The following is a 17,086-nucleotide window of genomic DNA, read 5'->3' on the forward strand; positions in this document are numbered from 1 at the left end:
GATGCCTATAAGACACCTAAATGGAGATGTCAAATAAGTGGGTAGATATATGAGTCAGCAGTTCAGGAAAAAAGATCTGGACTGGAGATAGTAATTGGGAGCTTTTAATTGATTGAGGTGACAAGTTGGACAAATTATATAGGGTCTTCAGGACTTTAAAAAATTTCCTAGGGAGTGAATGTAGACTAAAAGGGGTCCCATGATTGAGCCCTGGACACCTCAACATTTAGAGATAAGACAAAGAAGGAGGAACCAGAAAAGAGGCTGGAGATGGGCCAGCATCTTGGTAAGGACAACCAGAAAGTATGTAGTACCCCAGAAGCTAAGTGAAGAAAATATTTCAAGGAGAGAGTAATAAACTGTCAGATGCTGTTGACATGTCAAGTAAGATGAGGACTGATATATTTAGCAGGATAGAGGTCATCAGTGACCTTAATAAAAGATATTTTGTCGTGGCAGCAAAAACTTGGGAGTGAGTTTGAGAGACTGGGGTCAAAAAAACTATTTGTAAAAATTCATTTTAAGACTGTTGGCTAACTGTGATCGCTGATTGGACATTAGTAAGGAATTAATTTTTAAAGGCATGATGTTTTAAAAGAGCCCTTATCTCTTGAGTTAAAAATAAAAGAATATGACGTCTGGGATTTATTAACTTAATCCTTTGGAGGTGCAGAGAGAAAGCAGGGGTGGGGTAGAAAGCATAGATGAAATGAATTGGTCTTATTTATGTTGACAATTATTCAAGCTGGCTGCTGCATACATGTTGGCTCACGATACTACTCTTCTTTTGGTTTGGAAATGTCCATAATAAAAAGTAAAGAGAGGAGAGAGAGGAAATTGGAAACAGCTGATGCTTTATAATGAATTTTTTAAAAATAATTTTACAGATGATACTGATTTGTCATGTCTTTGAAAAACTAAATCTGAAATCCATTTTAACTGGCAAGTCTGTTTAAAGAATGAATGAGACGCCAACTCTGAAAACAATGAATAACTTTCAGAATAACTGAGATTGACATACCTTAGAGTAAAATATTAGACCAGGATTTCCAGCTTTATTATCCTATGGCTTTGATTTCCCTGACTTTTGGACCAGATCCTACTTGTATCTGAATACAGATCACATCGTACAGCTGTAAAGCAGCAGCTACTGCTCACCACTAGAGGGACCCTTGACCACTCAAGTGCACATCAAGCGCACCTGCCCGCCAGTTGCCCGAGTATGCCCAGCAACAGGGTAAGGGTAGCAGTAAGATAATTTTTTGCCTAAAACACGTTCAGATTCAATTTCTTTTAGGGAAGAAGTCTCCTTACCCAGCCTAACGGAGGGCTGAGCCTGTGGCTTAACCTCAAGGTAAAAACTTTTAAGAATCCCCAATTCTTCCTTCAATCCAATTACTTGCTCAATCATAATAGTTTTACTCTGTTCTCTCCCTTCCTCTCCAAGTGGTTACCACCATCATCCTAGACACACATCACCTCAAACCTAAATTATTATAGTCTAATCACTTTTTTGGATCCACTTTGATAGGGCTTAGTCAACAGACTAGCCTCAGAATTATTTTTTGATCATGTCCTACTTAGGGACAAAAACATCCTATGCATCCTCATTGCCACAGTTTAAAATAAAAATCCCTCGGCCTAGAGGTCAGGGCTTCCAGTGCTGCTTCTACCTACACTTATCCCAGTATCCTCATTCAGGTCTCCCTCCACCATTGCTCTCACCGCGGTCTCTTCCTCGTACTCTGAACAGATGATTCTTAAACCTGTAGGCTCTTGTGCTGAAGAAAAACCTTCCCAAGCACTTCCAGCCCACATGACCTCTGATTTTCTTCCACCTTTATATTCTGTATCACTCTTTCAGAGAACTGAAATCCTTAACTGTATCATTAATCTAATGTGCTATTTTTGCATGCATGTACGTGTGTGCTCCTCCTGGACACTGTGAACTCTTATGACGGTTACTTCTTCTGAAATGCCTGCCCCATGCACTGCTCATTAGCTACTACATAAATATCTGTAGAATGACCTTAACAAGACAGGGAATAGCAGTGTGGAAAGGAGCAATATTAAATTAACTTGCTTCTCTCCAAAGCTCCCCTACCCACACACCTTAGAGCAATCCTCAGTTTTTGTCTAGTTTCCCATCTCAGTAAAATAGCCTAAGCTCAACCTCACGGAGGGAAACACAGAGCTGAGGGAAGCAGTCTTTATGCCTCCCTAAGAGTGACATCTTAGGGCCAGGTCAAGGGAAAGAAAGGGAGGGAATCCTAGGACCAAGCAATCTCAAGCTTGTTTTTCCCACTGTACCCCTCCTATCCCTCCTAAACCTGAGTAAGATTTGGAGCTTTGGATCCCCAAATCCCTCAATTAAAGTGGGTTGCAACCTAGGCAACAGAACTACATTAATTTCCTTCCTATTCATTCATAGTTTTTCCTTGTGAAGTTTCAGTTGTTAAGATGGAAGGGGTGGCTGGAAGGTGAATGAAGCCATTTCTCCTAGCCTGAGTTAGACAGAACTGGAGTTAAGGAAAACTGGAAAGGATGCATTTGTTCATGGCAACGTGAACAAAACTGAGCCTGGGTGATGGGGTAGGAGGGTGGAGCAGATGGTATATGAAAAAGAACCAAGAAGAAACAAGAGGTCTAAATAACTGATGAAAGTTTAATACATTAAAACCAGATATTTATCACTTTTATATTGTATTTGCCATTTCCGAACAATACAAAGTAGAGGCAAATAGTGACACTTCATAAAAATGTTGATTCCCCATCCCCTTCCCTAAGACCCAGCCTCCCTCAAATATTCCCTCCCACCCCCTACAGAACTCTGTCCTGAATAAAACACTTAAATACATCATAAATAGTAAATTATGAAAAAAAATAGCAAGAATTGTTTCTTTCCTTCTTGTAAAAAAGAACATGGCAGCAAAGACAGGCAGCCAGAAACTGGCTGGGGGTGTCTAATATAGACAGTTAGTCGGGGTACGGGTTAACCTACTATCAAGGTAGGATGGGATGGAGAGGGGATGGTATGGGGATTCAACAACTGGCCTGAGATGCCAGGCCCCCCTCTTCCCCTGACAGGACTAGGGGGATCAGACAGAACCACGACTCTTGGAGACGGGGAGGAGAGGGATGACACAGCCCCCAGTTCCAAGGTCTCTGCATGAAGAGAGGCGGCAGGGCATGAGGCACAGCAATGACCTCACTAAGGCAAGAATCTGCTGGCTCCCTGTGAGTTTAAGAGAATATTCTCTAGCCTCAGAGTCATGGACTACCTGTTAAACAGACACAGGTGCACAGAGCTGCCCCTCAGCTCCACGAATAGCAGGATACTATTGGAAAAGGTGGTGGTAAGAACAAGGAAGAAATCTCCTTTGAAGAAGAATCTGAAATTCATTTGATAAGTCTTCATATTTAGAAAAACAAGCAGAATACATTTCAAACGGCAAAACAGTAATAGTCATTACGGCCCGGCAGTGAGTAGGCCCCACCAGGGAAGAGTTCTGCTCTTTCAGCCCCGTGACTACCCCTCTGCTTAACAAGAGGGGTAAAGACTACCCCCCGTCCCACTCTCTCCGTTCCTTCAGCCTTAAGAAATTCATCAGGAGAGGAGGAGGTAAAGTTGAGCTGCTCCTGGGAGAGCAAGCACCACACTTCCGTTTCTCAAATACCAGGGCTCTTCTGAGGGAACCGTATCAACAGGCATCTCTTTGACACGTGTGCAGTTTTGATCTGAAACTGTCTGGCTTGAAACTGTGTGCTATTTTTCTTTTCCTTTTTCAAGGGGGAAAATAAAAAAGGCTGGAGGTGGTTAAACACCCTTACCCCAAAAAAACTTTTACAAAGATTACAGGGGTCTTCTTCCAGAGAGAAAGTTAAGGTGGGGATAGTGTGCCAGCCAGTCTGTCCTGAGGAAAGTAAGAGTCCAGCTCCTGGTAAAAGGTACATGATGGGGAAGAAAACCACCAAGTCCAGCAATCGCACTCCCAACAGGAAGAATGGGGGTTTAAAAACAACTCAGTTGTGGAAGTCAAGGCTGGCCAGCTGGAAACTTGTGCCACTCAGCTCAGGAGTGGAGAGGATGCTGCTGTTCTCAACCAGCCGGGGCACTAATGCCCATTCATGAGGAAGGGGAAGTAGAAGACGTTCTTCTTCAGGAAGGAGACAGAGAGCTCCCCTAGCCTCCATTACACCCCTTTTCTGATGACCAAGAAAAAGAAAAATCAGCATTGCTGGGTCAAGGGCTGACATCTTGGGATCACAGAGATGGCAGAATCTTGTTCCAGGTCTTCTGATGATTTCTGCTCACTGAAAAGAAAAAGGGTGTAAAAGTTAAGGATGTGGAGTATGAGGTGAGGAGGTAGGAAAGGAATTCAAGTGAATTTCCACCTAGTTGGCAGAGTTAAGAAGTTTTCTTCTAGTTCACCCTCAACTTCCAAGTTACAAGGCACCAAAAACACAAAATTTTAATATTTAGGCGGCACCCAGTCCCCTAACCTTGCCAATCAATCCCTTGCTCTACTCCATCAGTGATGCTCTCTATACTCTTCAAAGTGTCGCACACCTCCCCCACATTCCAGACACTCACGTGGATGAACTCTGACTCTGTAACTTCAGGCTTTTCCAAGAGGGTTGAGCTAATAGAAGAGAAAGAAAGAAAAAAAAAAAAAAAAAAAAAGCAGAGAGAAGAATTAGTAAATAAAAAAGAAAAAGGACTCTCAAGTCAAATCTCATACTGCTTCTTCATGTTTCATTCAGAATCAATTTAGGATTCAGAAAGAAGAGGTTAAAAGCTATTAGATTTGGAAGCACGTTTTTTTAACTATCTAGTTTCTTGACTTCTATGAAATACTTCCCAACACCCTCTTCTCGCGTCTTCAATCCCCAGCTGTGGTAGGCACCCAAGTGATCACTGCCGCCTGGTCATGTCATAGTGTAATTTTCTCCTCTTGAGTTTAGTAACTTTCTTTTAGTGAAGAGAATGCAGCACAGGTGATGGAAAGTCAACTTTTGAGATTAGTTACAAAAAGACGACAGCTTCCTCTTGGACACACACTCTTTCACTTGGAGGCTGTGAGGAAGCTAGCTGCCCTGCTGTGAGCTGCCTTATGGAGAGGATCATGTGACACGAAATGTAGGGAGTAACACAGGCCAGCAGCCAACAACAGTCTAGAAGAGAATGAATCCTGCCAACAACCACACAAGTAAGCATGGAAGCGCATCCTCCCCTGGGCAAGCCTTCAGGGGTTAACAGCTTGACTGTAACCTCCTACGACTTTGAGCCAAAGGCACCCAGCTAAGTCACACCCAGATTCTTTTTTTAAATATATATATTTTTACTGAAGTATAGTCAGTTTGTAATGTGTCAATTTCTGCTGTACAGCATAATGCTTTAGTCATACATGAATGCACATTTTTTGTTTTCATATTTTTTCACCCTAAGTTACTACAAGATATTGAGTACAGTTCCCTGTGCTAGACAGCATGAACTTGTTTATCTATCTTATATATATTAGTTAGTATTTGCAAATCTCGAACTCTCAATTTATCCCTTTCCACCTTTTTGCCCCCTTGGTAACCGTAAGTTTGTTTTCTATGTCTGTGAGTCTTGTTTCTGTTTTGTAAGTAAGTTTGTCTCTTTTTTTTTAGATTCCACATGAGTGAATATGGTATTTTTTTTCTCTTTCTAGCTTACTACACACCCAGATTCTTAAGCCACATAAAATCTGAGATAATGTTTGTTGTTTTTAGCTACTAAATTTTAGAATAATTTGTCACACAATAATAGATAACATAGATTTTTGTACCTGCAAGTAAAGTGTTGCTGTAATAAAAATCTAAAATGTGAAAGGAAGAGGGGAGCAGGCTTGATGAGGGTTCTAGTGCAAGTTTAAAAGTGTCCTGAATATACTATAGAATCTTGCACTTTAAGAGGTTTGCCAGTGAGGGCTTAAAGGAAAGTGAGAAAAATCTTATGGGACATTGAAGAAAGAGGATCCCTGCAACGCAGTGGAACAAAGTTCAGCAACAGCGTCATATGCAGGTATGTGGAAAGTATGTGCCTAAGGAACTTGGTGATCTAGTTAGGGTTTCTAAAGCAAGTGCTGAAGGTGCCACCAGGCTTCTTCTTAGTGCTTATAGTAAAATATGAGAGAAGAACAGTAAATTAAGAAACAGACTACTAAACAAAAAGAAGCCACAACTTGATGGGTTTTGAAAATTCTAAACCTCTCCAAATAATGCTAAAATTAAGAAATGGATAAAATCTACGGCACTGCCAGGAAAATGTAGTCTACAGATGAAGCCAAAGCTATGACTGTAAAACATATTTTTAAAAACCGAAAGTACTATTCATTCATACAAAAGGCCATTCAAAAGACTAAGGGTATGTCTCTCAGATCCTCTCACGTTAACAGGATCTCTAAGAAGCACAGGGCTTATCAAGAAGGTATTTGTGGGTATGGTTTTTGTCTAATAGAATGAATCCCAGTGAGATTCACAGGAGGCCCATAAAATCTTGGCAAGTATTGTAAGACCAGGAACACTACAGCTTGGACTAAAAGGAACAGAAACAGTACACAATGAAGAGAGACCACTGGATCCCCAAAACTCTGCTGGCAAGAAGCAGGCTGAGAAAACTACTCAGCTGCAAACACATTCTAGCTTTCATGAAAAAGGAAGACTCAGAAGGCAAAACCAAGAGTCCACAAGGCAGAGCCAAGAGCCATGAATCATTCTCATGCTTTGAGATCTGATCAAAGAAACTCCAACATTTGCTGGATTTTAGACTAGCTACGGTCAGTGACTCCCCCGTGCCTCCCACTCTCTCTTTTTTGTACAGGAATGTGTGAAGTGGTTGTCTAATGTTTGTCTCACCAATGTATGCTGGGTGTGTGGGGAAAAGACAGCTTGTCTCTTAGTTTCAGAAGCCTACAGTGATCCCTGCTTCCTGACATTCACACTCTTGGGTAATCCCTTCCTCTTGACTGTGGGGCTGATTTAGCAGAATGCAGTACAGGTGACAGAATGTCAATTCTGAGATGTGGTTACAAAAAGACTGTGGCTTCTGCTTAGGTGCAGGCACTCTCACTTGCTCACTCTGAGAGAAGCCAGCTGCCATGTTCTGAGTTATCCTACGGAGAGGCTCATTTGGCAAAGACCTGAGGGAGGCCCCAGACAATAGCCAGCAAGAAACCAAGGCCCTCGGTACAGCAACCCACCAGGAAATGAATCAATAACCACAAGTATGAGCTTAGAAGTGAAGCCTCTCAGTTAAGCCTTCAGGTGGGACCTAGCCCTGGCCAACGGCTTGACTACCACTTCATGAAAGACCTTGAGCCAGAGAACCCAGGTAAGCTGTACCTGGATTTCTAACTCACAGAAACTACAATATATGTTTGTTATTTTAAGTCACTTAAGTTTTGGGGTAATTTATTATAATGTAATAGATGATTAACATACCAAGTAGCAAAATTAAATCACAATCTTTACACTGGATCCTTTTGAAAGGCTGACTGTTCATTGTCTTCACTGCCTATGAATCTTTCCAGCCTTAAATCCTAATCTAAGAATTCTCACTTTACTCACCAGGAAAATGAAGGGTTAGCTGGGATATTCTGACTAAATGTCAGAAAAAGTCTGTACACAAAGGCTTCCCACCACCCCCTAAAAGTGCAGAGATGTCGATCCACCTCTGGATATATTTAGTTCCAAATCACTAAAGATGAGCTCTTAGGAAGGTGAACATGCAAAACTCTAGTAAAGAGCAAAAAGACCAACAACGATCTCTGGAAAAAAACAGAATTGCAGAGGTTCTCAAGGACCTGAACAGAGAGATGAGAAGACTAAGTGGAGAAAGAGGCCAAGGAACCAACCTTGCAGTTAGCACCTGCAAAGCCTCTCCAGCTGCAGGTGAGGAATAGGGGTCGGGGACAGTCGAGACCTCACTGATTTTCTCCAAAGGTGGAGTCTGAGGTAAAACATCAGGACGACCGAAGTGGACGCCTGGAAAAAAGAAAAGGGGAAGAAAATCAATAAATAAAAAAGAAGAGAAAATGGGGTGGGGGAAATAATAGGGAAAAAAATGTAGCAACTTGGCTTTTCCTGGACAGGAATGGGGAGAAGAGGTCCTAGGCAGGATAAGGTAAGGGCTCAGAAGGAAGGGAGGGAGTGCCCCATCACATGGGGACCCCAACCCCGGCGCTGACCTGGCTCCACTTCCGCCTTTGTTGTCACTTGTGCCTTGTGTTCCCCAGAGACCGATGGCTGGTAAGTTACGCAGGAGTTGCCGCTGGGGCCTGCTCGCCGTGAGAAAGATGAGCCAGACCGAAACTTTTTGGAAGGAGAGGGCTTCACTTCAAAAGGGAAAGAGACAGCCTACTTAGCACCCACCTCAGAAACCGTCACCAAGACATAGGTACGGCTCGCTAGTGTCCCCAGCACAAACCCCAAGCTGTTCTTTTGCAAAGCAGGAAAAAGGGTTAATGTCAACAGAGATGGGCTCTATGCGCTACTCTTCAGAGGGGGCATCTCAGTTCACTTCGCAAAGCAGCAGAGAATCTAGAGGAAAAGAGACACGTACATCTCTCTCCCCTCCTACACACAACCTCGACGACTTTGCTTTCCACCTGATGAAATGCCCCTAGGCCGTAACTCCTTTGTCCATTCATAGCATCCTCAGTTAAGCCAGACAGAGATGACCCTCTCACTCTACATCCTCACAGCACTATGGTATTTTACACTTGCCTATGTATCACTTTGAAAAGACTGAAAGGACTTTCCCGTGTTTCTTAAGACTGGCATGCCTAAACCCTCTCTGCCTCACCAAGGGACGACTGATGCCTGTGATGAGGAGATGGGAAGGAGGAGCTGGAATCTGCCAGTGGCAGCAGCATGGAAGGTTTCGAAAGAAGAACACTGGCACTTCCCAACCGAGAAAGTTGAGGGAAGAGACCAAGAACACCTGCTAAGCAGAAATGAGTAAATGCTTCTCCAACCTTCTGATCCTAATCTGAGAACTCCTTGGCACTGGGGACATGGACAAAAAAACTGAACACTGGTAATATCCTTGCCTATCTCTGTCCATAAATGTCTGGCTTTGCCTATCTCAGCTTGTAGCATGGATCCTACACCCACAACTACACATTTTTGCAATCCCGCCAATTTCTCAGAAATGCCCCTCACCTCAATGACATATGTAGGGATTGCCGGGGAGGAAAAGCAGCAACTTGGAAACGACTGGGACAGACAGAGTGACTGACATAAGGATGGGCAGCAGTTCTCACACGATGTGGGTAGAGCAGGAGAAGCCTCTGGCTTTGGCAGTTCCCTGACAGAGGTGTCCTGCCCCTCATCTCTTGAAGTAAGGGGGTCATTAGGGGTCATCTGGCAGAAGCCACTTACAAGGGATCTTCTTGAACACTGTATTGCACATGAAGCGCTGGAACCGTTCAGCATAGAAGCCTGGGCGATGCACCGATACGGTGTCCTGCAGAGCAAAAGAGACGGCTGCACAGTTAGGGAGGGGCGCCCAGCAAGAGGACTTCTAGTCCAGGGGCCTTACCCACAAATGAAATAACCCATAAGAGGAAACAGGGGCAAATCAGAAGGGAGGGAGGCAGAAAGGGGAGAGCGTCTAGTTGGCTGCTACTCACCCCATCATGTACCAAAGCTTTCCAAGAGTGCTCCAACTTCTTAACAAACCTGCCGAGAACAATGTGTATCATGCATTCACATAGGTTTTAAATGAATGACCTTACTGTTTTCTGGTTCAGGTAGTTAAAAAGGCAAGCATAACAGAAAAACTTAAAAACAGCAGCTGGGAAAGCACTCCCACTGTTAGACTGGCTTTCCAAGGAACAGACATTGTAGTGCTTATTCAGCATGGAGATCAGAGATGTTTCTAGATGAATCAATTATCTCCCTGTGGGAAAAGGGTAGTTAGTATGTCCCTGGCGAAGTCAGGGACAAGAATATTTATTATAAAAGGAGAGCTGCAAGGACAGATGGGCAAGCCTGAATGGGGAAACTTAAAATTGGATGATAAAACTCTAAATCAGTAAATCAAGTATTGTCCAGTCCTCGTTAGTACCTGAAAACTTACAGGAACAAAACTGGGGTCTAACACTTCAAGTTTCTCCCCCCTCCACCCCTTCACTGCCTCTTAGTGCCACAGGCTAATACTCTTCACAGAACACAATGACCCTCTTGTTTTTCCTCCATGGAAAAAAGGAACGTGTTTCCAACTGTATCCCAATGTGGAGTATGACTCATCTTAGGTTTTTCACAAAGAGCCAGACAGATGGGGTATTTTACCTAGCTCAGACTTGCGAAGACTGACTCAGCTTTCCACAGAGGTATATGCTATGCTTGGGGAGGTGGTGGGGTAAGGAAGCCAAGAGACAGGCGAGATCAAGGAAATAACCACCATTTGAAACCCAATGAGGCAAGCAGCCAGACTGCAATCATTGTTCTTATTTCAGGAAGGATCTGGTGATAAAGCCACCTGAGAGAGCAGTGTGAGTAGTCAGCTACAGCCGCCCTGCCCCTGGGCCCATAAGCTCCTCACCTGTAAGACTGCAGGATGTCGATGATGCCAATATAAAGCAGCAGCCTCTCCCCTTTACTATTCCGGGCTGGGATGCCACCCATGCTGGGGAAGAGAAAGAGAGTAGGAAAGCCTTTTGGCTAGCAGGCAGAGGCTTCGGCTAACCTCTAATCAAATCACGACAAGTAACTGAAACCTAAACATAACTGTCCCAATCTTCCATAAACTGGGGAAGAAGGAGAGCCTTCCCCTAACCCCAAGAACCACTTTGGAGTACGTATTATAACCTCTTTTTCTCCAAATCTCACTTGCCTGCCTCTCCCACCCCAACACCACCAGACAGAATCTAAAAATCACCCCTACTCAGCAATTTTAGGAACACTCTCCCAATTAACTAAATTTTCTTAGTACTTTCATATTTTAATTTAGGCACACTAAGGCATTCTTCTTGAGAGTCATGGTAAAGAATACCTTAATATGAAACCATCTAACATTTGCTGAGCCCTGTTCTATTTTATTTTTTAAACTTTTTTAGAGGGGGGAAGTAATTAGGTTTATTTATTTATTTATTTAAATGGAGCTACTAAGGATTGAACCAAGGACCTCATGCATGCTAAGCATGTGCTCTACCACTTGAGCTATACCCTCCCCCTAACATGAAACCATCTAAGAGACATTTATAATGCTTCAGCAACTACATTTCCTTGATTCATGATGGTAAGAAAGATGCCGGCCACCCCTCTCTCTCCCTCTTCGGAGACGGCCCACATTCTGTCTATGGGGTGTGTACCTACTTTTAATCTGAGCACCCAACCCCCACACCTCGTGGCCTTTCTCTTACCTTTCAATGTATCTCTCTGACTAAGTCTACCTTCACTCAAAAAAAAAAAAAAAAGAAAGATGCCCTTCCATAAAGAAGTCTACAATAAACTGTTTTTGATGAAGTTCTAACATAATTTGCAGACATGTGTCTAAGACTCTTAATGGCACATTTTTTTCAGTCTCTTCCTTCTGAATAGTTCTCCTTCCCAGATGTACAAATCCCAAAGTTAACACATCTTCCTTTCCTTTTAGGTCTGTAAGCATTAATGTTGTTGACATAACTGCTGAATCAAGGCTACTTCTTCCCTAAAGCTGCATCCCTCCCTCAAGAGAAAATGCTCTGAGCTTATGCTCTCATTCCTGGTGCCCCTGAGTCCACTCACTGGTCATCAGTCTCCACGGTGCCACCTCGTCGAGCCTCGCCCTGAATAGATTCCATGGCTGTGGAGTAGAGAGCCTTTTGTGGGGCCGGTCTGCGAGTGTCAACTGAATGCTGTGACTCATTGCCCAGAGGCTCTCGCTGCGCATGATCTATGTTATGGATGGACACCAGGAGGCTATAGTCCATTATCTTGAAGCTCTGCAGCACCTAGTAGAAAGAAGAAACGCAACCTGAGCCTTGGGAGGTCTGAGAGTCTGTCTTTAGGCTCTCACAGCTTTCCTGATCTAATTTTTCTCAATAATGAACTTCCAGAGTTAACCACAGGATTAGCCTTTGCTCTTCCTGCTCCCTGGAGAACAGCATATTAACCTCCTGTGGTCACCCTTCACTGATACCCTTCATTTTCTTTCACTGGAGTAAATACAAATTAGGCCACTGCCTAGCCCACAAGCTCCTCTTTGTTTATTCCTTCTTTGTATCTCTTCATGGAACAAAGAATACATATTTGTGCTCTGAAGAATCCACAAGGAGGGGCTGGTAAAAGCACACTTTGTGACACAGCAGGTCTGTTGCAGGATCTTAAATGGCCAGCTTCAATTCAGTTCAATATTTGCTGAATTCCCATCATTTGTAGGCATTCTGCCTGCTTTTGGGGATACAAAGATAATTAAGAGAGCTTCTGTCCTCAAGGATATTATAATGTAGGAAGGGAAACAAACATAAAAATAAATACAATACTGTCTAATATGTGTAACAATAGAAGTGCCTACATGATTGAGGAAAAGCACAGAGGAGGTAAGGAAGTATACATAAATTTATGAGGGATAGATTAGAGAGAAAATATAAAAGAAGGAAAGACTAATGCCAAGGCCTGGATGCATGAAAAGCAGGCTATGTGCAGGGAGGTATAATTTGGTGTTGCTAGACCATGAAATGCAAAGGGTACGTGTTTGGCACATTAGAGAGAAGAGCAGGGACAAGACAATGACAGGCCTGATGTCATATTAAGGAGCCTGGGCTGTCTCCTACAGTGCTCAACCCAGTGCGCTCCCACCAGTTGTAGTACCTTACTTTGGTGGTGCAGCTCAACCAAGGGTGTTTTGGTAGATGGGTAGAGTAAGGGATAAAGAGAGTAAAGGACTGATTCTTTTTTTTTTTCCCTCCAGACTGATTCTTATGTTTAGTTTGAAAAACCCCTCTGCTCCACGAAGTCTGTAGGTCTCACAACCAAACGAGTCCACCTGAAACAGGCATTATCCTGGAAGCAGATGCACAGTGAGCAAAGAAGGCAAGGATGGACAACATTATGGATTGAGTAGAAGATGACAAAAGCAGTTTGGAAAAAAAAAATCAAGGACGTGGAAAAATAAGCACAGAAAGAGGTCAAAAACGCAAAAGATGTTAAGAAATGAAAATAATCAACTGTCAAACACTGTAGAAAATTCAAGGAAGGACTGAGAAGTACTCTGTATTTGGCATCTAGGTGGTCATTAGAGACAGTAGTTCAACTGAAGCAGTGAGAGCAAAAGCCAGGACACAGTGGGCTGAGGCAGGAACAGGAGAAGAGAAAGGAAAAGGAGAAATGGAGGTATCATTAGACGGAGACATTGAAAAAAATCCTCCTAATCATAAAATAAAAAAGAGATAAACTTGTTTGTATGTAGACAGAAAACAGTAGAGGTTGAAGCCTGAGGAAGGAAAGGAAGTAAGCAGGTGAAGCAGGATCCTAAAGAAAGAGGGGGAAATGGATCTAGGTCACAAAAAAGACTGACCTGGAATGAGCCACCAAGTTGGGAAGAAATTAGATTAAGGATGCTTAATGTAGAACCATTTATAAATTGGAGATAGGGGTAGCACAAAGCGACAGCACAGGATAGAAAGTTGAGGTAGTCTGTTGAGAAACAAGGCTCGGGGGCTGGGAGTTAGAAAACTGTCCGAAGAGAGTGCCAGTCATCTGAAGTCTCTCAGAGGGGCTAATGAACAACAAGGGGAGTCCAGGCTGGCTATCAGAAATCTGTAGAGACACCAGTACACACAGCTGTGTGATTTTCTTCAGCAGCACTTAGCTTCCAAGATATAAATTTCAATTAGGCAGTCAGGACCAAAAACTGAGGAATTATGGTGCTGGTAAGAAAATAAGGAGAATGTGTGATTTTGAGGCCCAGGACAGGTAGGAAAAAAAAAAAATGAAGACAGGTAGGGGAGAATAAACAGGGAGAAAGTAAAAATATAAAGGCATAGCAAGAATCTAAAGTAAAATTTATTTTAAATGAAGTCTGGGACATGGAGCTAAGGAGTCCCATCTCCCACAGATTAGATGCCTAAGAACAGCAAAGCTGTTTTAGTGCCTGAGAGAGAAGGAAATATGACAAACTCACCAAACAGTCGCGCTGCAAGGTCTTGCACAGAGCATTGTACATGTCAGCATCCAAAAAGAGCCCGTCAGGGATGTCTTGTAAAAAGTCTAGGTCTTTAAGGGTGGGGAGAGGCTTATCTCGCTCTTTCTGGGAAGCCCGCCGTTTGTAGGTTGAGCCCTTGAGGTCGTATTTGATGTGCATCTTGACTGACCGTGGTAGAAGATTGTTCATCACCACAATCCGAATGTTCTTACCACCTGCCTGCACACAGTACAGTCCATAGAATTTAGGCAGCAAAGTCCGAGGGTTCTGGTTGAGGTTCTGAGGGCAAGAAAGTACAAAGAAGTAGGAGAGCAAGTTAGTTTATTTTCCGTGAAACTCAAGGGCCACAGCTGCCACCTACCTTTGTCTGCTACAGGGGATTCAGGTACAATCTACCTGCCCATAAGCCCAAGACGTATTTGTTTAAAATTTCCCAATGCATCTATCTCAGTAATGAGATCACCACCAAGCTGAGCAACTGACCTTCCAATATAGTCATCAGTCAGAATGTTATACATATGATGAATATACTCCTTCAGAGAGGTTTAAGACAGCACTGAAGAAGTCTTAACCCTCAGCCTTCTGTATAATATATTCTTGCAGGTATTAAGGGAGGCAAAGGAGAGTTCCCTAACTTCTCCAGAACCTCCAAAAGATCTCAGTCAGAGAAGAATGAATACAGAACTATCAAGGGAAGTAACCAACCTCATTCCCTAATCTAGAAGCTGGACTAAGAATGGAAAACAAAAACGTCACTGAATCCTGCCTTTGTGTAGGAGGGTCTAAGCCAAATAACACTTAAAATAGAAGCGATAAAAAAAAAAACCCCTTTAGCCACAGAGAGGCAAAAAAGATGGGGCCAAACACACAAAAATGAGCTATGTCCCTAAGACAGAAGTGCTGACATCGTTTGCCCCCCGAGGACAGCCGCCTCAGCTTTGCCCAGGAGCAGAGTGGACAGCACAGGCGGCCACTGCTCCTCTTCCACTCACCATGTAGTAGCCTGGAAGCAGCTTCTGCAGAAACTCTGCCTCTTTGTGCTGGACTGTTTTAATGATGAATTCGTCGTCACTGGACACGTAGAAGAGGGAACCACTAGCCCCAGAGTTGCAGAGTTCAATCAGTGGCTCACTGCAGAGAGAGTACTGGGGCCCAGAGAGAAGAGAGCAAAAGGTTCAGAGATACCAGGGCGTGCCCAACCAGCAATCAACTACAGACGCAGTTCTATTCTAAAGAAAAACTAGAGCAAGAGCGTGCAGAGAGGGTCTTCCTTTGGAAGCATCCCTCTGATACTGGAGTCCCAGGGTCCTGGGATCCGGACGCTTACCAAGTAATCATCAGGCCGTATACCAAACAACTCTCGAAAGTAGCGGAAGGCAACAGGTGCATAGGTCTTGAACCGAAAATCATTGTAGTGATGAGCAGGGGTCAGGTTGCTCCCTTCACTGTGGGGTTAAATAGAAGAAGCCATAACTTACCAATCCCTGTCATCTAGGGAGTCCACACGCTGGGAAGACACTCAGTCACCCAGAAGGAGGTCAATATATCCCTCCTGAGAGAACCAGAGGGACTGGATGAGTCAGGCACATAAATGGACAAAGGCACAATGTGGGAATTAAGACACGGGCACAGTGAATCATATTACCTGCTACTTAATGCATTGAATTGTTTTTTAGGGCTCAGTCCACAGGCCAGAGGCTCATGGAAGCATCCAAAGGACAGCATCTGCTCTCCAAATTCTGCAGTCCCACATCACCCTGATTAAAATCAGGTTTAGGACTAGATGCATGCCTTAATTAGACATGAACCCCTAAAAGGCCCTGATGTTGATATGAAAAAGCCTCATTTTCCCAGGACATTCCCCTGAACATTAACCTCTTACCTTGGAAAGAAGATACTCTCTACCACATAGAAGTCTTGCATGAGGACATCCCGCTCTGGTTTGGTACTCAGGCTCCCCACAGTGTGAGTAATGCCTAACTGGATGGCACCTTTTAGGGCTGATGAGGTTGTCTGAGAAACCAGAGAAACAAGTTTCTATTATTAAATCTGATCACAGCAATAAAAACTCAGGAGAAAAGAACCAGGAGCCCGGGAAAGCAAATGCTCTCCTAGTAGTTCAGACTGAACTGGGGTGATCCAGTCTCGCCATCTCAATGCTTCACATGGCAGTTAGGCCTGCAAAGAATACAAGGGCATGAAGATACACAGTAGCCAGCCAAGGTGGGACTGTCTGAGCCAGCCCTGGCTAGGCAGGAGTTCCCTCCTAACCCTATCTATATTTGGAAGATACATTGTATTAACAGAATAATCTTAGGTCTCACTCCAAGGGTTACTGCCCCTAGAGTATCTGGGGCCCTCCAAACATTTTATTCATCTGATATAGAATGTAACTAAAATTAACTGATGTTCCTATGGCTACTGAAGCTTCACTCCTCTAAGGCAGGGCCTGAATGGTGTTCCAAGGACAACAGGGTGGCAAAAAAGTTCCTTTTTTCTATTTTTTTTTTTGAAGGTTAATTTTTGCTTTTATTTGCCAGTATAACTTAACTACAGTGGCTTGCAAACTTTTTGACCTAAGAAATACATTTTACATCACAATCCAACAAACACACACATACATATGTATATAACTGAAATCAAAGTTTTGCCCAAAATGTCTACCCTGAGTTTTCTTGTTTTTAAGACTTGTGTGTGTGTGTGGTTTTTGGGGTTTTTTTGAGCAGTTTTAGGTTTACAACAAAATTGACAGGAAGGTACGGAAATTTCCCATATACTTCCTCTCCATACATATATATAGTTGTTATTTTCATTTACCAGAGTGGTACTTTTTCTTTTTTTTAACTAAGAATGAACGTACTTTGACAAATCATAATCACCAAGGTCCACAGTTCACTTTAGTTTGGACAAAAGTTCAATGACAGATATCTA

General features: G+C 43.2%; 1 protein-coding gene across 8 annotated transcripts in view; it reads right to left on the minus strand.

Annotated features, from left to right (window-relative positions):
* Nucleotides 1–2,645: 2,645 nt before the first annotated feature.
* The window catches only part of PIP5K1A (phosphatidylinositol-4-phosphate 5-kinase type 1 alpha), a 33,815-nt gene continuing 19,374 nt past the window's right edge, over nt 2,646–17,086 (minus strand). For 4 of the 8 annotated variants that reach the window (XM_032464312.1, XM_032464311.1, XM_032464313.1 and 1 more), the window contains 12 exons: nt 16,038–16,168; nt 15,483–15,600; nt 15,148–15,300; nt 14,135–14,434; nt 11,758–11,963; nt 10,574–10,657; nt 9,660–9,708; nt 9,409–9,493; nt 8,214–8,360; nt 7,881–8,010; nt 4,504–4,643; nt 2,646–4,314 (listed from right to left, as the gene is read on the minus strand). In XM_032464312.1, the coding sequence (XP_032320203.1) occupies nt 4,265–4,314; nt 4,504–4,643; nt 7,881–8,010; nt 8,214–8,360; nt 9,409–9,493; nt 9,660–9,708; nt 10,574–10,657; nt 11,758–11,963; nt 14,135–14,434; nt 15,148–15,300; nt 15,483–15,600; nt 16,038–16,168 (1,593 nt within the window). In that variant the 3' untranslated portion in view covers nt 2,646–4,264. The remainder of the gene's footprint in view (nt 4,315–4,503; nt 4,644–7,880; nt 8,011–8,213; nt 8,361–9,408; nt 9,494–9,659; nt 9,709–10,573; nt 10,658–11,757; nt 11,964–14,134; nt 14,435–15,147; nt 15,301–15,482; nt 15,601–16,037; nt 16,169–17,086) is intronic. The other 4 variants (XM_006186642.3, XM_032464315.1, XM_032464316.1 and 1 more) reach the window with 3 other exon arrangements.

The sequence above is a fragment of the Camelus ferus genome, chromosome 21 (assembly GCF_009834535.1).
Source record: "Camelus ferus isolate YT-003-E chromosome 21, BCGSAC_Cfer_1.0, whole genome shotgun sequence".
Taxonomy (NCBI): Eukaryota; Metazoa; Chordata; class Mammalia; order Artiodactyla; family Camelidae; genus Camelus; species Camelus ferus.